At 35.2% G+C, this 23,536-nt stretch overlaps 2 protein-coding genes and 1 pseudogene across 2 annotated transcripts; 2 read left to right on the forward strand and 1 right to left on the reverse strand.

Annotated features, from left to right (window-relative positions):
• Positions 1-10,500: 10,500 nt before the first annotated feature.
• Positions 10,501-11,303, forward strand: LOC149704629 (uncharacterized; annotated as a pseudogene).
• Positions 11,304-16,345: 5,042 nt separating this feature from the next.
• Positions 16,346-19,788, forward strand: LOC149704630 (uncharacterized). The gene is made up of 10 exons (XM_089865698.1): positions 16,346-17,243; positions 17,326-17,443; positions 17,512-17,704; positions 17,762-18,134; positions 18,195-18,359; positions 18,417-18,603; positions 18,704-18,954; positions 19,018-19,183; positions 19,256-19,404; positions 19,496-19,788. Exons 1-8 carry the CDS (start codon positions 16,848-16,850, stop codon positions 19,048-19,050), a joined length of 1,716 nt encoding a protein of 571 aa, XP_089721824.1. The 5' UTR covers positions 16,346-16,847; the 3' UTR covers positions 19,051-19,183; positions 19,256-19,404; positions 19,496-19,788.
• A 179-nt stretch (positions 19,789-19,967) lies between these two features.
• Positions 19,968-21,104, reverse strand: LOC149704631 (P2X purinoceptor 7-like). The gene is made up of 3 exons (XM_089865699.1): positions 20,528-21,104; positions 20,235-20,453; positions 19,968-20,127 (listed from the first exon to the last, which is right to left on the reverse strand). The coding sequence occupies exons 1-3, from the start codon at positions 20,773-20,775 to the stop codon at positions 19,968-19,970; spliced, it is 627 nt and encodes a 208-aa protein (XP_089721825.1). The 5' UTR covers positions 20,776-21,104.
• Between the last annotated feature and the right edge of the window lie 2,432 nt (positions 21,105-23,536).

Genomic DNA, 23,536 nt, shown 5'->3' on the forward strand with positions numbered 1-23,536 from the left:
GGCGCGGAAGGCTAAGCCTGCAGAATACGGCGGCAGATATTTTTCGCTTCTTCTACCGTCAATTTTAGGCACTTAATATGCGTTTTAAATTGACAAGTCTTGCACGGTATCGAGTTTTGTTTTGCTGCAATTATTTTATCACAAAGACGACACTTTTCGGGAATCTTCGCGACGGGTTTCGCGATTTTTTCACCATTTTTAAGAGTGTAAAAAAATAATAATAATAAATAAAAATATCACTAACACGGTTCTCTTCCGCGGAGAGGTATAAACTTGCGACTACTCCGTTCAAAGGCTAGAACACAATTAACTCACCATTGGTAGGCGTCTGCTAAACTAAAGAAGTGGATAATTAAAATATTTCAATTAATGTCTGGACTCTGGTTACCCTTAAATCTGTCCTTCAAAGCTTTTACAATCACCCATTGCATTGACTCACCATGGATTAACTAACGGATAGCGTTAGTTAATCCATGGACTCACTCATTAGTCTGCCTAAGTTAGGCAACTTTAGCCTTAGTCGAAACAAACATCTAAATTATAAATTAAAAAGGTATCTTAAGTAAAGAATTTCAACCGAGACACATAATAAAACGAAAATTAGACCTGCCAGTGAAGTTTTTAATAAATATAGTGTTATAGTTATTGAAAAATATCAAGTTAAAGTTTCAAGGCGGTGAAATGGCAATTTAGCATCGTCTACTGTTGAGTTGTGAGCATTTAGTTGTCTGCTGTAGAGTTATCTTTTGAGGTAATTAATTTTTAATTAAATTAACATACTTAACTTTGATGAAACCTGAAAAAGGCACACCTTGAATAGTAACTTGTTAAATTCAAAGTATTCCGAGGAACACTGACTCCCCCTCCCATTTGGTTTTTAAACTGGTATTTGCCCAGTGCTACCGCCATATTGCCCACGCAGGGTGGCCAGTTATTTTAATTAAAATACCTAGGCCACTGGTCCAGTTTTAAAAAAATCCTTATTTCCCACACTGATCCATCTATCCTTCAAGCTTTTACAATCACCCATTGCATTATACTCACCATGGATTAACTAAGGGATTGCGTTAGTTAATCCATGGACTCACTAATCTGCCTAAGAAAGGCAACTTAAACCTTGGTCGAAACTATTATCTAAAATATAAATAAACAAGACGGCCCAAGGGCTCGTAATAGTAGCCATATCGTACGAGTGAATAGCCCCTCTATACCCTACCCTAATGAGTGGATAACCCCTCTATACCTTACCCTAATGAGTGAATAGCGCTATCTTTTTCAATGCTTAAATGATGTACCGTGCATAAAATCAGAGTTAATAGCCCCTCGATTCCCTACTCTAAACAGTGATAAAATTATAACCGTATAAATTTACTTATGCTGTAATTCTAATATTCCGTCGAATCGAAGAACAGATAGTTTTTAGTGATAATCCCCTCGATGAGTTTACAACATAGACTTATGCCGATTCACACTTATCGCATATTATAAATTTCTAACAAGGACTTATGCCCAGAAACTTTTGAAAGAGAAAGTTTAGTTATAGTGATTACGCATTTTAGTGATTATCCCCTCGAATTACCTTTAGCAATGCTAAAATGATCAAACGCATAACGCTCATTTAGCACTATGTTAGCTCTATCTAAACCCACATTTGAATTAACCGCCAAAAACGTTCCAGTCAAACATAACATAGATGACGATAGCTACCGAACGAGAACGAAACACATGAGGACACATGAGGAGCGCGGTAGGTAACGGGGAAAATCGTTATCTATTTAATTAGCACATAAATAAAAAAGAAAATAAATATAAAAACCCCAAACATACAAATTCATAAGTATCCGACCCCACAGATAAAAATTCAAAAGTATTCGACCCCACAGATTAAGAGGTACCCCACCCCACATCACCCCGACATTTTAGAGATAAAAATAAATATTAAAAAACTCGGAGTTTCTATCAAGTCTCTATGGCTCAGTTGGTAGAATGTCTGCTTATTGCGCCAGCGACCCGGGTTCAATTCCCGGGTCTGACCTGAAAAAATTTTAATTAAAATTAAATCTCTAACCGAGCCCAGTTACCCCAATGGGTGGGTTGTGGTAATATAAAGTTCCTTTTAAGCTAAAATCTGACGATAACGAAAGCGAAAACTCCGGCCACAAGTACTACTATTACTACTACTGCTCGGGCCAAACTAAGAGCCTATCGTATACTACGATATGGCTAAAAAAAGGTATCTTAAGTAAAGAATTTAAACCGAGACACACAATTGAACAAAAATTAGACCCACCAGTGAAGTTTTTAAAAAATTTATAGTTATAGTTATTGAAAAATATAGAGTTAAAGTTTCAAGGCGGTGAAATGGCAATTTAGCGTCGTCTACTGTAGAGCAATTAGCGTCGTCAGCTGTAGAGTAATATTTTGAGGTACTTGCATTTTTAATAAATTTTGATGAAACTTGAAAAAGGCACACCTTGAATAGTTACGTGTTAATTTAAAGGTATTCCGAAACGTAACTTCGCTTTAGGTTTTAAATGATTCGATGTGCTGGAGCACCAAAAACCCCATGTTATTCCTATGGGAAAATAGGCTAATTCTGTGAATTTTCATTTAACATTACGGGAGGGTGTGGGTTCTTATCTAGAAGGGCCTACCGGCCCTCTAGAATACAATTGCAGAGTAATAACAGTAAAACCTGTAGGGGATTTTGTGCATATTTTGCTTTAAATAGATTTAGAGGTATTAAACTATATGATATTATTTGTAAATTTTCTAAAGATAAGAATTTAAATGATTGTATGATTATTGAGTTTATGCGAATGAAATTTTTAATACAGTTTTCATAATAAGTTGTGTTTTTTATTTATATATAATATTATTGAAAATTACATTTAATGAATATACATAGATGCGGGGCTCAAGAGGCGCGCTTCGCGGCTCGAGGAAATTAAAGTTAATGTATTCGCGCGCGGTTCGCGAGAATTAATCTTCCTTCTTGTTTAATATGCCAGCATGTCCATAAGCCAGAGTAGAAATTCCATCTCCCAAAATAAAACGCTTGTCGTCAAACGAATTTAGGAAAATCTTGTTTTGTTGAATAGTGGAAAGTGCACGACGTCTACTGACTATTCTTTTCATCGTTCCTGTGGTGATTCGCTTATTGAGGAGACAGTCCCGGTTTTTCTTGACCACACGTCGAGAAATACCCTTTGCAGTCTTTTTTCACCATTCAACGACAGGATTGAATACATTTTGGCTTGCAGTCCACAGAATTCTTTGACTGGCACTCCATCCAGTTCATCTTTGAACTTACCCAATACTTTTTTGTTGGTAACGCTGTACAGTGGATGATTGGACGGATATCCTGAGAAATCGTACTTGTCGCTTTGATGGGCGAAATCGGCGTAAAGGTCCTTGGTCTGGATCTAATATGTAAGGCTGTCTGTAATGAGAGAAAAAAAATCTGATGAGAATACATTCCATTAGTAAGGTGAGGTTGGGTTTGGTTTTCTTACCGGTATCTGTGAACAAAAGACGAGCCTTGTCACCATACTGATGTCTTATAACCCCATACTGGAATTTATAACCTTTGAAAGGTCTAATAATTAAATGGGGCGGTCCAAAGTTAAACTTTTCTTCATCATATGAATTCCAACCAAATCATTCTAGAATATCGTGCATTTCTCAAAAGCTGGTGAATTTGCTTTTTTCACCGCCTTCTCTGGAGTTTGTACGAGGTGAAATTCGATTCGTTTGCGGAGATTTTCCATGGTTTTACCTTAAGCGAGAGAGAGAGAGAGAGAGAGAAGCATTATTAATTAAATGAATAAATAAATAATTAATTATAATAAATATATTTTCTTACCGTATACAGCGTTATTCATTAATTAAAAGAAGTCACGTTCAAATTCATTCACATCTAGTTTCCGTTTTACTGTGTTAAAGTTTATGTAATCCGAAAGCCACGTTCCCTGTTGGAATAACGCGGTGCACTTTACTTGGAGTATTCCGACAACTCAGAATTTACAATTGATCGCTTAACGGGGGCTAATGGTAAGTCATTGTGACTGTGATGAAGTTCTGGTGGATAAACTAAGTCGACCTCGAGAATAATCCCCGTCCTATCGTTTTCGGGGTGTTGGAGGATTTCGTTAATAGTAACAGTGTTATTCCACAGAAACGTTTTCATCGGCATTGCGTCCTTTCATCACTCACTGTAACATATAAGTTGTTGCAATCTTAATATAAACAAGTTGGGAAAGCCAAAATATTACCTCTCCGAGTGGAGATGACTATCACTACCCCTTAAACAACCTAAATATATGCATCTATCGCTTTTTTTAATTCTTTGCAAGTGCAGGAATTGAATTTTAAAATAGTCTATTGTTCAAGCCTTTTCAATATCTCTCAATTGCTGTGGAAACTCTACTCTCTCGCTATACCTCAACCGCATTCTTAGTCTACCAGTATGATTTGTAACATTTGTCCATATCAAAGCTGAATCATACCTCGCCACACAAAAAGCAAATGTGCCCAAATCATGGAAGCCACAACCCAATCACACATAAGCTAGGCTCCCACTTAACCAAAATAATTATTAAACAGTTAAATACTCACACAGGTTGGCAAAATCAATCTCCTTCAGTAATACGTAAGGCTTAATTATATTATTTGCCGAACAAAATTAATATAGCAAATTTAAAACTTAACTGCTTCCTTCGAAATTCTATCAAAGAATGAATCAACTGTTTAAAAAAAGGTTTTTTTCGCTAATAGGGCGCTATCATACCAACAGCAATTCCGTCATATTTAAAAAATATACATTGCCAACACTTTTTTCAAATAAAGAATGATAAAAGTGCGTAAAAAAGGTCTTTCACAAATAGGCCTAGGGGGCGTATAAACTAAACAGCAACAACGCTCTACAGCTACACTAATCTTACACAAACAAGGAGTACTATAAACCCACTACTGGAAGCGGTATTTTTATTCAAACGTAAAACAATTTCGCTTAAGCTTAACATCTCTAGACATCGGTAAAAATGTCTCTATCACTCCTAGGTAACTGTATGCACAGGATTTTACGACATTATAACTCAAATTCATCTGATTATGTTTTAACAAGGTTAAATCTAACTGGGAGTAAGATGAAAGGAGTAGAAGCTTATCTGTTTAAGGAAATATGAAATTTTATCTTAACAGTTCGTTAAATCATAAGTTTATAACGAAAAAGCGCGGAAGGGGAAAACGAGCAGACAACAGCGATTTTTGGGGGTAGAAGCAGAAGGTTAAGAGCGCCATCTGTCGTCCGTGCCAAAGTTGAACTTCCACTCGAAACGCAATGAGAAAGTGGATAAAATAATGCCATCAGCTATTTAACTGCGTCGATATATTTAACGACTTGACCCATGACATGCCCATAACACTGGCTTCTATGAATCCTATTTATTCTTGGATGCTAGGAAACTTGGTAGACGTAACAGTCTGTACCAAGTACCCAAGCATCCTTCAATAAACGCCTGGAAACATTGTGGTACGCATGGTACAACTAAAAAATAGGATGTGTATCTATCTTTCCAGTCACTCCAAGTCGTTAAGCCCTCATTACAGAGGATTTGAAACACTATCGTAATTCCAAGTGTCTCGAATCTCTACGTTCCTGTCCATTATGAACAGTGCTGAGAGAATGATACATCAGAAAGAGCCATTCAAATCGAATTGCCGAAAATATTATCCATATTTTCATTTCATATAACAGAGAAAACAAATTATTATGGTTCTGAGAGGAGCTTCCCATTTTGGTTGTTGTTCTCAAAAATATATCGCAATGCACGGGCCTAGATAGATATTGGAGGCAATGAAGGAAATATATCACAATGCGTGGGCCTTGATAGATACAGGAGGCAATGTAGGAAATATAACGCAATGCACGGGCCTAAAAAGATATAAGAGACAATGTACGAAATATAACGCAATGCACGGGCCTTGATAGATATAGGAGGCAATGATTTAACGACTTCGGTACTTGGGTTTATCTTTAATATTTAAATAAATATAATTATTTTTAATTATTTTAATCGCCAGTAAATAACTTTAAAAATAGTTAAATCGTTTAAAATAAAGTTGTTCCTATTATCTTTCGAAACTTTGCTAATATTGACGTTTAAAGTGAAGGGTACCCCTCTTGCCCGCTTTTTTCAAATTTTGGGGTATATATACATTTCGATTCCATTATAATAATAGATAAAAACGCATTCGCGTGAACCTTTGGTGGAAGCCCTGCCATTGGGAGGCTAGACGTTTCTCGTAACCCTAGCCGATCGCCGCGTATATCTTAAAACCAAATAATAGATAAAAACGCATTTGCGTGAACCGATGGTGGAAGCCCTGCCATTGGGAGGCTAGACGTTTCTCGTAACCCTAGCCGATCGCCGCGTATATCTTGAAACCAAACAATGACGGAGGGAAAGAAGCCAGAATGTACTGACTGGCGTCCATGTGGAATGGACAAAAGACCTGAAGATGGTGGTGCATTGAAGCTGGTGTCAATGTGGAATTGACGAAGAACAGAAGATGGTGGTGCATAGAAGCTGGTGTCAATGTGGAATTGACGAAGAACAGAAGATGGTGGTGCATGGAAGCTGATGTCAATGTGGAATTGACGAAGAACAGAAGATGGTGGTGCATGGAAGCTGATGTCAATGTGGAATTGACGAAGAACAGAAGATGGTAGTGTATAGAAGCTGGTGTCAATGTGGAATTGACGAAGAACAGAAGATGGTGGTTTATAGAAGCTGGAGTCAAGGTGAAATTGACGAAGAACAGAAGTTGGTGGTGCTTGGAAGAAAGCACGTACAGACTAGTGTCCATGTGGGAAGGACAAAGACTAGCAGATTGTGGTCCTTAGAAGCCAGTTAGTAAAGACTGGTGTTGGTAGATGAATGACCAAATTTCCGTGAACCGCGAACGCGTTCCGGAAATCGGGTATTTGTTTGCTCCGATTTGTAAACTGCGAACGCGGTCACGTGGGGTCTGACAGACAGACAGACACACAGACACACAGACAGACACACAGACAGACACGGCCGGTGTAATACCTCTCACGTGACATACGTCACTCGGAGAGGTAATAAAAAACCAACCCATTTAAATTATGAAAATATTACCTAGATATGTGATGAATGAATCCGGTTTCTCCTTGTTATACGTTTCAGGAATGTAATTGTTATTAGCGGTGGCTAATAACCGAAACACCTCCACGAATTGCGCGTTCTATCGTGAGATGCATATCGGGGTCTAATAGTAAGTCTAACTCAACTTTTGTCATGTTCAGCGCGCTTTCCCACGCAAAACCTGGACCGGATTATGCGTATGCACTATCCAATTTATAATAACTCATACATATGTCTCGAAATGATTCTAATACATCTGCGAGTTGTAGTATGTCGGCTGTTACATATAGATCGTGGTATTCGCCTAATATAAAAGCTATTAATACTTGGATGAAAAAAAACAATAAGGATTTATAAACACTCGCCCATATTTTTGATATTGAAAGTTTCCCAAACTTATCCAGCTAGTTCATAGTCCGACGCCCTAATATGAGTATTGGTAAGAACATTGAAGAATGCGTTCTTTCGTGGTAGTTTGCGTTCTAGAAACTTTTCGTCATTATCCTTATCGATAGGGTCAGCATTTTAGTGTACGGGATTACAAGATTTTGAGATTCTGACAATCTTGAAATTTAGTCCAAGATTTTAAGATTTCGGGATTTTCATGGAGATTTTCAGATTTTGAAGGAACTTTATGGATTTGGAACAAGATTTACAGATTTTAAAGGAGATTTTCAGATTTTTTTAGGGTGAGATTTCGGGATTTTACGTTAAGATTTCGGGATTTCTAGATTTTAAAGGAGATTTTCAGATTTTTTAGGGTGAGATTTCGGGATTTTACGTTAAGCTTTCGGGATTTCTAGATTTTAATGTGAGATTTCGGGATTTTAGGTGAAGATTTCGGGATTTTGGGTGAAGGTTTTGGGATTTTCAGATTTTAAGGTTGGGATTTTTGGATTTTTAGATTTTGACGTGGGATTTTGGGATTTTTATATTTTGACGCGAGAGTTTGAAATTTTTAGATTTTGACGTGGGATTTTGGGAGTTGAGTCAACCAAATGCAAAGGAGAAATGAAAACTGTGCCAAAAACCCGATGCGGAAAATTTCAAAAACAAAAACTCAAAAGAAACTACGGAAAGACTGAAACGAAATGATAACGCTAAAAACAAAAACAAGAAAAGAGAAAGCCCAGAAGTCGTGAAAAACAAAGGAAAATCCAAAAAATTAAAGCATCTCAATAAGGATGAGAAAGCAATCAATTTCAAGATTTTGAAAAAACCAAATAATAAACATCATCGTTTTGATCACAAAAGAATGAGCTGTGATAAAAAGAACTGTGACGAAATGGACAACAAGACAGTTTCACCCAAACAGGAAACTACAGCTGCAACCGTAGATAAGAAAGTGAAATCAGTGGTTTATAGTATCTCAACTTATAACCCAGAAACTGAAATTAAGTCCAACAAAAGAAGGCGAGTCATGCCAAGGCACTTACGCGATTATGAAATATAGTTGTTAAAGTTTAAATTCGCACATTGTACGCCTAAACCAAATACCTCAACCCAAATATTAGTCAATCAGTAACAATATAATTGAAAATGTAATGCAAAGGAAGTACACATTAAAAATAACCTAGTTTCAGTATTAATATTCCTTAAAGTGAAATGGAAACCATTCAAATATTTTTCTCAAATTTATTATTTTACTCCCAACGTAAATGTTCCTTAATGCACAGTGGCCAAATACCAAATATGTTTGTGATATTCGAAATAACAAATTTAGTTATTGTACCTGATCTGTCAATAAATTGTTATGTTTCAAAAATTAAAATTTAAGACCACATGGTAGGTTTAATTTTTAAATAGTGAACATTTTGTCCATATAGTTTAATAATCTCTTTTTCAGTAAAATTATCAGGAGTATGAATCATTAAGTGAAATTTACAAGTCTTTAGCAAAGTTTTGCTTCACATACAGCGCCGCATCTCTATACCCTTTTCCCGAATGATGATGCCCATGTACGTCTTCCTAAGGTAATAAGGCTTTTCTTGCATAAGCGAAACTGATACTTGTAATTTTTCCATTTGCGTTGAATTTATACTGTGAAAAAAGGCTTTCTACAGCGCTGCCATTCAGCCTAATTGGCATGAGATAATATCCTGGATATTCCTTTGTGTAGTAGTTTACATGACCTTTGAATCCAAACACTATCACTCTCAAAAGACACCATGTCTTAAATTAATTAACGGCAACAAATTTAGTTATTGAAACAATCAGATTCAGATATTTCAAGTTTTTCAACATACTTGCCACGACAGAAATTCCTTACCAGGGTACATGCAATTGAACTTTGCATCTCTTCCTAGAAATGAGTGACATTTTACTTTAATTGAAGTGTAAAAACAATTAGATGTTTACTCACTCTGAGATCTACTAGCCACATCTTGAAATAGCCATCATCAATGTTTTTCATGATAGGGTCACTTTTGATTTCGACAACATGCCATTTTCGAACAACAAGTTGCAAGCCTTTAAGTAATTGTGCGTTTCCATAGTTTCTAAGGCATCGCCTGGTAGTTCCTCATGGTCAGGATTTGCATGTGCATTTAATTCAGCTAACACATCATCTTGCTGTTTTAAGTACAAATGTCTTATTATTACATATTTAAACTTCATTACAGTTTTAAAACTCTAAGTGCATGATTTTTGCCGGTTTAACATTCAATTTCTTCCATGCGTCTCTAGTAATATACGATTCAAGCAACTTGGGAATATAACGGGGAATGTCTTCTCTTCATTTTGATAATAGATTTCCAACCAAATGTTACACTATTGTTTTTGAAACACCGACTACCATTTTCCTTAGACGCAAAAAGGGCGTAAATCAAATTTTTAAGCTGGAAATAAAATGGAAATTTCAGACAATTCATGTAGCATATTCGGTGTAACATGTTGAAAAACAAAACTCACCTCATGTGACGGACACATCACCCAAAACATGTTGTAATTCAGGCAAAATGGGTTCTTGAACCAAGGCTTTATTTCAACATCTATATTCTCAGACACGGGGTTTATTTTGACGCCATATGCTCCAGAATAATTTTGTGTTAGTTTCATGAGGCTTAAGTTGGAGCTGCTTGCACCGTCGCACAATATGACAGAAACTTTAAATCCAACATTGTGAAACGCCCTCAGAACATAAAAGAGGCAGGCTGAAATAAATTGGCTATTGGTAGAACCTTCTGACGCAAAATACGGGCCGATGATATCAAAATCTGATGTTAGATCACGCCACTAGAACTGCAACATGTAGCCAGCCTTGGGAATTGTTTCCTCACTACTCGTTCGCTCGAAAATAGCATCTAACGTCCCCAGTTGATGAGGTGACATGGCTAAACCAATTAATTTGTGGCTTTTGCTGTTCCAGGTGACTTTCGGTGCTACATTGACTTCATCAAAAATCAGTACACCGTCTGCTAATGGTTTTTTCAATCCCTTCGCCACTTTTTGAAATCCGTTTTCATGGGACATAAACAGCAAAACAAATTTTCGCCCACTTTCAACAAGCTTTGGGAAATGTTGTGCCATTAGAAAGAATATTACAAATAAGCATGGATGGATCCAACGTAAACTGGAAATTTATAAACCTTCTGAAAGAGCAAAAGAATGAAGTTCCTGACAGTCCCAAACTAATTGAAATTGGTTCTTGTGGATTACACGTTGTACACGGAGCCTATAAGGTACGTCATAAAGAGGTGAATTGGAAAATCAATAACGTTCTTAGAGGAATATATTATCCTTTTAAATATAGCCCAGCTAAACGCGCTGATTTTACTGTAGCAACCGACATTACTATATTCCCAATTAGATTTTGCTGAAAGTCTTCTCGCTTGCGTAGAAATGGCAAAAAAACTTTTCCCACCAATAAAAATATTTGTAACAACTTCAAAACTGCCAAATACGACCAGTGTGGGTACTGTTAAAGATTGCTTGAAAAACAAATTGTTTGAAGCACAACGGGCCTTTTTCAAAATGGTCACAACAGAGCTACAGCCTTTCTTGAGACGTTTTAAAGCAGGAAAACCAATGGGTCCTTTTCTACATTCCAACATTTCCGAAATTTAGAAAAATCTCCTAAATCGTTTAGTTTTGACTGAGAAAAATGAGCGAGCTTTCGGCATTCAAAAATGATGGAGACCGTAAATTTCTAACAAACCATTATTGACGAATTCAAATTTAACCAAAATCATTCAATTTTGAACAAGGAGTGTTTTACGCGTTCAAAACTAACCACTAGCATTCTTTTTTAAACATCTTATCTATTACCACTCCAAAATGAACCTTTATTTTAATCAATTTTGAATAAATGCCTTGCGCTAATGAAACGTAAAGGCATGATCGTTTTGGCTTGTATTGGATTGTAATAGTACACTGAGAGAAAAAACAATGGTTGAAATTACAGGAAGTTCATGGAAACTGGTGATTCCATGAACCTTATGAAAAATTAACATGAACCTCCGTAATTGCAAACTACATTCCACGTTCTGATAAAAAAACGGGTTTTAAACCTAATAAATTAACAGTAGTATTTATGTTGTAAAAACAAGAATTGCATATTAATAACACGGGTATACATCCTGTAAATATAGAAGGGAGCATGTACAAAATACAAGTTTTCAAGTAACATTAACCAGTTCTACTTTCGTTATAGTTACAGGAAGTACTGAGTAATTTTTACATAGTTTTTTGTAATATGTCCATGAGCTCTCCCGGTAGAATTTACAGGTCGTCCCCTCTGCCTCACAATATGCTTCTGTGAAATAAGCATCACTGCTTACCGTGTAATTTATAGTAAATTGTGTGCAAAATATGAAAAATCAAGTTAAAGTAACCAAATCTACTTCTGTTATATTTACAGTAACTAGTCAGTAAATTTTACTTTGTTTCTTGTTATTTGTACATGAGCTCTCCCAGTACAATTTACAGGTCGGCCCCTCTGCCTTACAATATGCTTCTGTGAAATATGCATCACTGCTTACCGTGTAATTTACAGTAAATTGTGTTTAAAATATGGAATTTCAAGTTAAAGTAACCAAATCTACTTCTGCTATATTTACAGGAACTAGTCAGTAAATTTTACTTTGTTTCTTGTAATTTGTACATGAGCTATCCCAGTACAATTTACTGGTCGGCCCCTCTGCCTTACAATATGCTTCTGTGAAATATGCATCACTGCTTACCGTGTAATTTACAGTAAATTGTGTGCAAAATATGTAATTTCAAGTTAAAGTAACCAAATCTACTTCTGCTATATTTACAGGAACTAGCGAGTCAATTTTGCAATGTTTCTTGTAATATATCCATGAGCTATCCCTGTAGAATTTACAGGTCGTCCCCTCTACCTCACAATATGCTTCTGTGACATATGCATCACGACTTAGCATGTAATTTACGGTCGATTGTTTGCAAATGTGAGATTTCCTGCAAAACTAACCAATTATAATTCTGCTATATTAACGGAAACTATTGAGTCAAATTAAAAATGTTTCATGTAAAATATTCGTGAACTACCTCGGAATATTTTACAGGTCGTAACGTATGCTTTTCAATATGCTTCTGTGAAATATGCACCTCTGCTTATTGCGTAATTTGCAGCAATTGTTCTGACAAATGTAATAGAGAGGATGTGCAAAATACTACATAATGCTGTGCCTATTTCATAATTACTATGTAAGCAACTTAAATATCAAAATCGAAATTTATTATTTATAAGCACCATGGCTTTGAATTAAACTAAGGCCCGTAAAGGTTAATGAAATTAAAAGGGTAAAATTAAAATTTTACATATTTCAACATAAATCCACTCATCTGCTAGAACTGAAATTCACGCCTATAGTTGGCTAAATGTAATCGAGAAGTAATTTATGTCAAACACACTTGAATGAAATCACCTTAAACTTAAATTTATAAATCTTGAGGGAAATTTATTTTCAAATTTTAATAATTGTTAGGGACCATATATTATAATAATAGTAATAAATATTCATATCAAAGCAAAAAATTTTATTACATAGAAAATAGGTACACATTTTTTACTCAAGATTGGTAAAAGAGGTATAAAAATTTCCGTCAAGTGAAAACACTAGTTCTCATTCCATCCAATCAACGTTGGCAACTTTGCTCATCAAACCAGTTAGTTTGGAATTTATTTGAGTTTTTATCTTCGTATTGGTCGTGCTTATTTTAGCCAAATACCTAAAACATATTGCGTTTTCAGTATAGTGCATGGTAATAATAAGAACTTTTGGTCTATACCTTTGGAAAAACAAAATAGTTGCGATACATGATGGTGGATATTGCAGGTTCAAAATGTAAAAAACAGCAAGAAAATATCCTAAAGCTGAAATAAATTCGTTCCCCTCCAAATGATCATTTACAATCTGCATGTCTACGCTCACCATGAATTGTGAAGCATGGCCAGTACCTATAGTCGGACCTAAATTGAAAATGACGGGCCCATTAATTATAGAACCTTTAATTATTATGGTTTAACCAATAGGTGAAGGATATTAGAGAGTTAATTCAAAAATATTTTACCAAAAATGATAAGAGCTGGATGAGTCGGAAGTTTTTTTCTCGATTTCCCTTTTTTCGGTTCCAGCCTGTAAAATTCAGGAATTAAATTTCGGCGTCACATGTTTTGCCTTATATCTTACCTCAAGTGTCAGAAATATCTTGGTCTCGTCTTCGTTGAAATGCGCCATGATAAGTCGAATTACCGCCCCTGCCACTATATCAATGCTCTTTTCCTTGCTCTCCTTTAGTTTGGACAAAATATCCACACACATAGATTTTTTGCTTTTAGCAAAATAGTTGCAGAAATTATTATTTCGTCTCTCGAAAAAATAGCGGAAGTTTTCCAATATGTCTTTTCCTACTAGCTCTTGCATATGCGCCATAGCGCCTCGCAATTCGAAAAGATAAGGCTATTTCACTTGTAATTCATCCAAACTCATACCGCTGTTAATGCGCATTCTTTGCAAAGCGTAAGTTTTCTTAATTAGATTAATCAAAGTATTCTTAATTAGATTAATAAAAGTATCAACTGATTTATCGTCCTCCATAGACATTTTCAAAAGCTCAATCCTTAGCTTCTCACAAGACACTTTGTCAGCTTCTATGATATCAGGTTTGAATTTATATTCGTCACTGTGATCCAAACTCAAACGGCCCTTTTTAGCGGGATCCACATCTCTAACGCAAGGCATGATTTTCTCATTAGCCCTGGATAAGTTTTCTAATCTGTGATATAACTGGATCACTAAACTTCCATAGCCATCATGCCCATTTTTATCTTTAATTATTTCGCCGTCGACTTCATCCAAAATTCTTCCTGGAAAACTTTTCACAAAACTGGCTGCCAAATTCCTCATATCCTTCCTTGACGGTCTTAAACATTTTTTCAAAGCAGCTTCAACAAGTTGACGGACCACCGAATGTCTTATAGTTTCGTTCAATCTGGTACCTTTTTCTAAGAAATTTTGCACTTGTCTCGAAAAAAGGCCCATGGTGACCTTGAATGTATCAGACCATGATGCTGTAATACCTCCATACTAGAAGTTAAATATATCCAGTTCTAATACCACTTTAATCTTTGGCTTGACCTTTGAAAGGGATACTTCAAAACCACCAATCATATTTTAGTGACCACATATTTTTAACACTTAGGGGTTGATAGGAAAGTTTATAAGCAAACCTACAGTAGTTCATTAAAAATCATGAATAAAAGCTAAAAGAATTAAAATTAAACGTTAGGATATTGTTCTCAAACTGCTTGTATATTCCGATTCAAAGATTTTAGGTAGAGGTCTAGACTCTTATTGTTTTAATAGAATAATTGTTAGAATGTTGAGTATCCCTTTAAGTCAAAGAAATTATATAAAAACAATAGTAAATTAACCGGTTCGAGAGACTTTCGCTGGTTGCACAATGAAGTACTTTCTGGATTTGGGTCCAAACTACTACTACACAAGTTTTCATCACATCCGGCATCAGCTGGATTAGCTGGTTCAGCATCTGTATCGATATTCAAACAAGCTAATATATAAAACCCTGTTCTTCCTCACGACGGCCCGCCCGCCGTATTCACTTTTTTCACATGACCTTATTTCATGTTATAATAGCGCACGAAATTTTAAAATTAAAAGAAGGGTTAACAAACAATTTTGAAGAGCGCGTGGCATTCCTCCACACTATATTTAATTAATGCGCGGGTGTTAATTAAAAAGATTCAAGAAAGGCTTAACGTAAATTGTATTTTCAATCAGTGACAAGGCTAAGTTTAGGTTTAGATAGGGTTATATAGAGTAGGTTTTGGTTTAGATAGGGTTATATAGGGTAGGTTTTGGTTTAGATAGGGTTATATAGGGTATTTTTGGTTTAGATGGGATTATATAGGCTTTGGTTTAGATAAAGTTATATAGGTTGAGACGTTGGGTTTGGTTTTCATTTAGTTAGGACTCTTAATATCAGGGTCGACCCAAGTCCAATAGGAAAGAATTGAAGAATCATTACGCTAGCGCCCGTTGTATTAATCGCAACGGGCTTTTTACTTAACTTAAGCAAATGGTATCACGTAATGCACAGTATGATGAAGTCCTTTTTTATGCTTAAGGTTTTGCAAAACTAACCCTTCAAAATAGTATTAAGATTACATCTCTGGATGGTCAAACAAATCTTAAATGTAGCAGGTACAAAGCCAGGCTACCTCTACAGTTTTGCACGTGTAGCCCATTTCAAAGTGATAATCTTGCAAAATCTTGTTTCTTAAAACGGTTGCCAGTTGAATCGAAATTCAAGTTTAAGCGTTACCTTTCTTTGCGTTATTATTTTCCACTGCTGTTTTCGCATGTGCAATAAGTCGTCGGATTTGAAGCGGCATCAAAGTTGAGGATTTCAAATCATTTTCAGTTAGAAATTGCAAGTCAAACACATTATGTCCTCCTATGGTTTTCACTAGTGCTGAAATTTCTCTCACTTCATCAAACGTCAAGTTGGGTAGAGCTTCTTTGGTGAACTCATCAAGCTCATTTAATTCGCTATTTTTGATTTCGATTACATCCATCTAACAAGTCAAGAAATTTTAATAATAATAATAATAATAATAATAAGCTTTAATAGGGATATTCACATTCAGATAGATCTGGTTTACAAGAGAGTCCCGACAAATTAAAGGGATATTTTCATGTTAATTTATGGTAACCAATCCTAAAAAAAATTATTAAAACCGGTAGAGTTTGAAGCGAGGATTCCAAATATATATATATTATATTTTATAATATCGTTACTAATTTTAAAATTAATTTTAAACTTTTAAACTTTCGACGTGGGCGCCTACTACTGGCAAAATCATAAAACGCCGTTTCCCGCCAAATTGAAATTGTTCAGCGACCCCCCCAACCGCCTCTACCCATGAAGTGTAGGAGGAATTCTTCTAACAGTAGATTTCATTCTGTAGTTTTTTTGGGCAACATGACTTATCATTTCTGCAGTTTCCCGAGGTTGATTATTGCTATTGGTCGTGTAACTCGTGTTTAGTTTTACATTATCGTGTTAAGACTCAATTTAAAGGATTTGTGATCTTTAATGTAAGTTATATTCTATCCAAACGTCTCAAAGCATTACAAGCGAGATTTTTTTAAACATTTGATTAAGACATTGACCTTTAAAGTAAATATGGACACTAGGCCTTTGCCAAAGTCTTCCAAAAATGTTTGGAAAAAATGTGTAGTTCCTCACTGTTGCGGGGATGATTATAAGAAACCGCGCTCTTTTCATAATTTCCCATCAAATGAAAAACTTCGCGAAAAATGGATTAATAATATTAATCTCCCTAACTTTGACTACAAATCTTCTTCTCTAATTTGCTCACTTCATTTTGAAAGTGATTGTTTTGAGCAAAACCCTGAAGTTGCAGCTCAACTGCAATCTTCGAGTAGCTCTTCATTAATATTAAGAACAAAATTAAAAAAAAACGCGGTTCCGACAATCTTTACAACATTACCAAACCCAAGTTCATCCTCTTCCATATCAGCTACGGCGAATAATCCACCAAAAAAACGTCGAACTGAGGTAAGTTTGTTTTTTTCAAGAAAGTTGTTTTGGCTCTTGAATTGTTTTTAGACTAGGGTGAGAATTTTATACTATTTTACAGGACAGTGTTAAAAGTACTAGAGATCAATATGTTCAATGTTTACCGCCCAAACTTATGGGTTTTGTTAAGGACGCCTGCGTGCAAGTTCAAAGTAAAAAATCGTCATTAAGAAATGCTAGTATGCCTTGTGAAATTTTTAATTTAATCATATTATAAGATTGTAAGAAAACCTATGTTTACTTAAAGGCTGCCAAACAGACCAAATGGGAATAGAAGTTGCATGCCAAACAGATGCGCAAAGCCCTGATACATCTGAGGAAATTAGCGGTAGTCAAGAAATTAAGCGTTTCTTGGATGAAGAAGAAGATGAAGGGCAAGCCCCTAATCCCTTAGATGTTAGTTATACTCCATCCGAGCTACCTCAGGAGGATATTACTGAGTGCGTGTTTGTTTTAATGTTTGACTCATTAGAATTGGTCTAACTGATTACTTTCAGTGTTAGAAATTTCGACTTGAACCCCGAAATCGCGATGACGGAAAGAAAGTTTTTAGTATTTGAGAGTGCCTTGCTTCAGTTGTTTCATTTCTGCTTCCAATGCCTTCTTCCATGTGATGTAAAAACAACGACCTATGGCTCGATGGTAACCGTAGAAGCTACATGCCAAAGAGGACATACAAATATGTGGAAAAGCCAACCTATGCTAGGTCAAAAACCTCTAGGAAATATTATTATTGCTGCTTCGATCCTGTTTTCTGGTCTTAATCCTACGCAGGCGCTGCGAATGCTAACATTTGCTCGTATACAAAGCATCAGCAAAGCGACATATTTTCGAGTTCAAAAAAGCTTTTTGATTCAGTCTATTCGAGAAGTATAAAAATATTTTCGTTATAATGCAACAGTATTAATTGATTAGCTTCAATTTGATCAGGTTTGGCAAGAGGAGCAAAAAACTATTTTAAATTCTTTAAAAAAGAAAAAGATGAAGCTTGGAGGGGACGCTAGGTCTGATTCCCCAGGTTTCAGCGCAAAATACGGAACTTACGTATTTTTTGAAAGCCAAATTAAGAAAATTATTCATCTAGTTCTCGTACAAGTAAGAAATTACAGATCCAGAGTTTTTTTTAATATATAATTATTTTTTTTAATGTAGAGCAATGAAGTTAAAAATAGTGTGGCGATGGAGCTTGAAGGGTTGAAACGAGGTATAACGTTCCTTATTAATTCTGGTTTAAAAATCGCTTCAATTGTCACTGATCGCCATGTGCAAATCAGAAGCTATCTTAAAAAATTCCATCCGAAAATTAAACATCTCTTCGACTGTTGGCACATGGTCAAATGTAAGCGCGTATTAGTTTTCCTTATCCATTTGAGAAAAAGATTAGCCTTATTCTGGTCACGGTGACTTTCCCATTTATCTAAAATTTAATCAAATCTTAGCTCTGAAAAAAAAAATCCACGCTGCTGCTACGAAAGAATACGCTGTTTTGGATGAATGGAATAAAAGTGTGCAGAATCACATGTACTGGAGCGCAACCTCTAGCAAGGGAAATGCTAAGTTGATTAAAGCTAAGTTCATGTCAGTTTTGCGACACGTTGCGAATATTCACAGTGGCCATGGTAAGCCATTTTCAAAATGCACTCACGGAGATCTCTCTTTGGATGGGAAAAAAGAGAATGGCTTATTCCAGGTACTATCTAGTTTTAAGAGTTATTTCTGATATGTTATTAAACATTTATATCTAATTTAACAGGACAGCCTATTTTTGAGAAATTCAAAAAAATAATTTGTCTGTTTGAAAAAGATATTTCACAAATATCTCCGGAAACCCAGACATCAAGCGTTGAAGCTTACAATTCTGTCCTAATCCACTTTGCACCAAAAAACACCCATTATTCTTATTTGGGAATGGAAGCGAGGTAACCTAACTTAGTGTACCCCCAAGTTTTAAATTGCATCCAAAATAATTTTGTGCTTGTCAATTTCCAAAGAATGTTAATAGCTGCTCTCCACTACAACGAAAACTCTGATAAAATTCAAGCGACGACAAAAGATGGTAATTTAAGGTGGAATATATATTTCCCAAAGGCCAAAAAAGGGGAATATTCCGTTAGACCAATAATGCAAGCATCGACTTTTGGTAATAACATAAATGAATGCGAAAAAAAAATAAGGAGTTTTTACATAGATGTTGTTTAGTAAAACAAGCGATCATGATATTATTTCTTTAGATTATGCAGATAAGTTATTCAAGAAATTGCTAACAAAATGTAACAAATCTTATGAAGAAGGCCTGAGTGAGAGCTTAATTAGTACACCTGCGATACCAAGACCACTGTCATCACAATTTGAACACCCAGATAAAGAAAAAGCCGTTGAGGCTTTTAAAACCAAGCGTCGTTTTTCACATTAATTACACCCTAATTTTTATTGGAAGAATTACATTAAATGACAAATTTTGAAGAGTCATTTTATAAAAATTTAAATGTTTAATAATAAGTAAAATAAAAATATATTTACAAGTGACCATGAATTATTTGTCTTTATAAGTACAGAATGGGAAATAGAGAATTCTAGTGGTGACACTAGTACAGATTTATCAGGCTGTGTTAAATCACAATGACCTTATAATATTTATGAGTCAGACGAGAGCGACTTTTCTTCAGTGAGGAACATTAAAAGTTTGGTCATTAAATTATGGAACTATCTTGGGCCAGGTTCAGTAAAACCTTGATAGTTTTCTGATGGAAATTCCCTTCGTATTCTATTTACAGCACAGCTTGGAATTGGCCGCCGGACTCTTCTTCCTAAAATTCGATAAATCCATCGAGTGTATAATCGATAAATTATATATCGATAGGTGCTGAAAAATTAGAGAAACCATTTTAATTTTGTGCATGTGTACCTAACTTTTTATTATTTCGAAAGATAGTAAATAATAAAATAAATAAATAATAAAATCAATCATACGCATTTCTTTCATCCTCAGCTGGCACAAAATTATTCTCACTGAACTCATCGAATAAAATGTCCAGAATGTTACGGTTCATTAAATCGTTGAAAGTTTCGGTTTCAATGACACAATTGAAACCTTCCATTTTTTCAATAAGACGTTGGTTTGGGGGTTCGTCACGACAGCAAAAACTTTCTTCCACCGTTGGCATTATAAAACAAAACCCACAGTTGCACCTGTAAAATAAACTTGTAAACATTGGTTCGAAAAAATGGAATATGAGGGAATGAAATTCAAAATATATTATTACCAATCAGTATTGTGCAAACGGGGATCGTCAACTTCCATTACAAGTTGGGCTTCTGGTTCATGGGCCAAAGGTTCAAATTGATAGGGTTGTAAGCCAAACTCCTCATGCTCACTATCTGAAGACGCGTCGTTTTCATTTGATTCATTAATAATATAAGATTGTTCTGATTCAACACTGTCTGATAAATCTGAACTATTATCACCACTAGAATTCTCTAATTCCGATTCCGAAGATGAGTTACTAGACATAATTAGGTTGAAAAGTTCCCTAAATTCGCCTTTCCGGCAGCTTAGCAGACGACAGTAGAAAAAACACTGTAAAACCCCCCGTATACTCAAAAATCACCCTATTTCTCGACAACCAATGGCATCGCCCTACTTTGTGATGTCACAACGTAGGAAACAAGCCTGCCATGTGTCCATCATACAATTTTAATTTTTTAACCACAAACGGAATTTTTATTAATTAAAAACATTAATTGGACTTAAAATGAATACCACATAATTCTACGCCTATTTTTCTATATGTAATCACTTTCCGTTTATTTTAGTCGGGAAAACTTGATTCTAACCCTTTAAATTATAATCCAATATAATATAAATAAATAATATAAATAAATAATATAAATTTCAAATCATTATGCATCATTTTTCAAGAAGGCTAACATTCCATTTATAAAAGTTGCCCTTGTGTCTGTTTTTTTAATTACTTCTGGCAAAGAGTTCCATAACTTCACGCCTCTACTTTTAATACTTTTCTGTGTAAATTTATTTTGGGAATTTTCAACATAAAGATTATGTTCACTACCTCTGGTTATATGTTTTTTAGGGCCATTGAGGGCATTATGAAATATATCAGTTATATAATTTGGTGCTTCACCGTTAATGATATTAAACATAAATTTCAAAATATGTAACTCCTGTCTTTTGGACAAATCCAACCACCCAAGTTCAGACCTTGCTTCCGTAGCCGAGAATCTTTTGTCTTTTCGTAAAATACGCTTCGCGCAACTGTTTTGTAATACTTGAAGTCGCTTTAAGTTAGTTTTAGAGGCAGTGCCATATAATATGTCTAAGTAGTCAAAGATTGGTTGGAGCAAAGCGTTATATAGAATGCTAAGGGATTTTTTATCAAGGGCACAAAATAAGGGGTATAGCATCCAAATTCTTTTTTTTAATTTTTTGCACGTGTAATCGATGTGATTAACCCAGTTTAAGTTTTCATCTATATATATGCCCAAGTACTTGACCACAGAGACTCTTTGTATATCAGTGGCTCCTAAGAATTTAATGTTCTCAACGTCCAGTTTCTTATTTTGCGATGGAGAAAATATCATGAAGACTGTTTTTTGAACATTAATTCTAAGGCCAATTGTCAGCAGTGCCCTTTTCAACGCATTTATGTCTGTTTCCAGTTTGGAGATTAGGCATTTTACATCGCCATCAGAATTAATTATAGCCTCATCATCGGCATATTCGAGTAAAACAGATTCTTTCACCGCTAGGTGGTTGTCTTTGGTATATAAATTAAATAACAAGGGGCCTAATATGCTGCCCTGGGGCACCCCTGCTCTAATATGTTCGAAGTTAGAATAACATCCATTGAGATACACTTGTTGTCTACGATGCTCGAGGTAAGATTTAAACCATTTAATCGAGGAACTATTGAGTTTGCAACTTTTAAGTGTTTTTAGGAGGATTTGGTGGTCAACACAATCAAAAGCTTTAGAAAGATCGATGAAAACTATGCCTACGTATCTACCATGTTCTAGTCCGTCAATTATTCGTTCATGTAAATTTATTGTCCCAGTTAATGTAGAATGTCCAGGCACGAAACCTGATTGCATGTTGTTAAACAGACTATTATCGAGGGCAAATTTCATAATTTGGTGGTGTGCACATTTTTCTATAACTTTTGACATGGTTTGAAGAATAGAGATACCTCTATAATTATTTAAATCCATATGATCACCTGATTTATAAAGTGGTACCACCTTAGCTTCTTTCCATTTTTCTGGATAGGTTCCAGTTGAAAATGATAGATTAACAATTTTGGTTAGAATTGGGGCGATAAGAATTGCTATACCCTTTAACAGGCAGACTGAGATGCCGTCTGTACCTATGGCTCTACTATTTGGGAGTTTCTTTAATATATTGAAAATCATATCTTCTGAAACTTCCTGAAAACAGAATTCTGATATTTCATGATTGAAAGGAGTAAAACAGTACGGGTCAACTTTTTGAATGGCCTGATTTTTGGTAAAATGGTCGTTAAATAATCTCGCAATATCGTTGTTTTCTGTAACTATATTGTCATTAACTAACAGGGATGTGACAGTGTTATTTTTACTTTTTATATATGGTTTCAAACTTTTCCAAATGCTTTTTGAATCAGGTGATTTGGCAACCTTATCTTTAAAGAAACTATTTTTAGATTTTTTAACCATTAAATTAACAGTATTTCTTAGGTTCCGATACGTTAATAGTTTTGAAGGGTTTAAATGGGATTTCTTTTTTGCAATGTCACGTTCGTGCATTATATTTTTTATTTCGTTAGTGAGCCATGGTGGTTGGTTAATAAATTTACGGCATTGCTTTAGTGGCATAAAACTATCTAAATTGTACATCAATATATCATTTAACTGAGTGACGGCCTGATTAATTTCAATAATATTTAGCTTCTCTAAGTCTGTCGTAAGGGATACTATAAAATCATTCACCCGAACATGCCTCATATTTCTAATTTTGGTTATAATTTTTTGCGGTCGTGGACACGATTTTTTGCGAATGCACATAATTAAATCATGGTCTGATGCACCATTGGGAATCACAGTACTATATTTAATGTTCTGAGGGTGAGAAGTATAGAAGTGGTCGATGAGAGTTGCACTAGTTAAAGTTATTCGTGTAGGTTCGGTGATCAGTTGACTATATGTGTTTAATGTTGCCTTCAGTGATTTGGTTTTTGGAGTCTGCGTTTGAGTTAAGTCAGTATTAAAATCGCCCAAAA

Source organism: Phalangium opilio, unplaced genomic scaffold (assembly GCF_054372755.1).
Source record: "Phalangium opilio isolate 3A_F unplaced genomic scaffold, DU_Popi_V2 ptg000015l_1, whole genome shotgun sequence".
In the NCBI taxonomy this organism is placed as follows: domain Eukaryota; kingdom Metazoa; phylum Arthropoda; class Arachnida; order Opiliones; family Phalangiidae; genus Phalangium; species Phalangium opilio.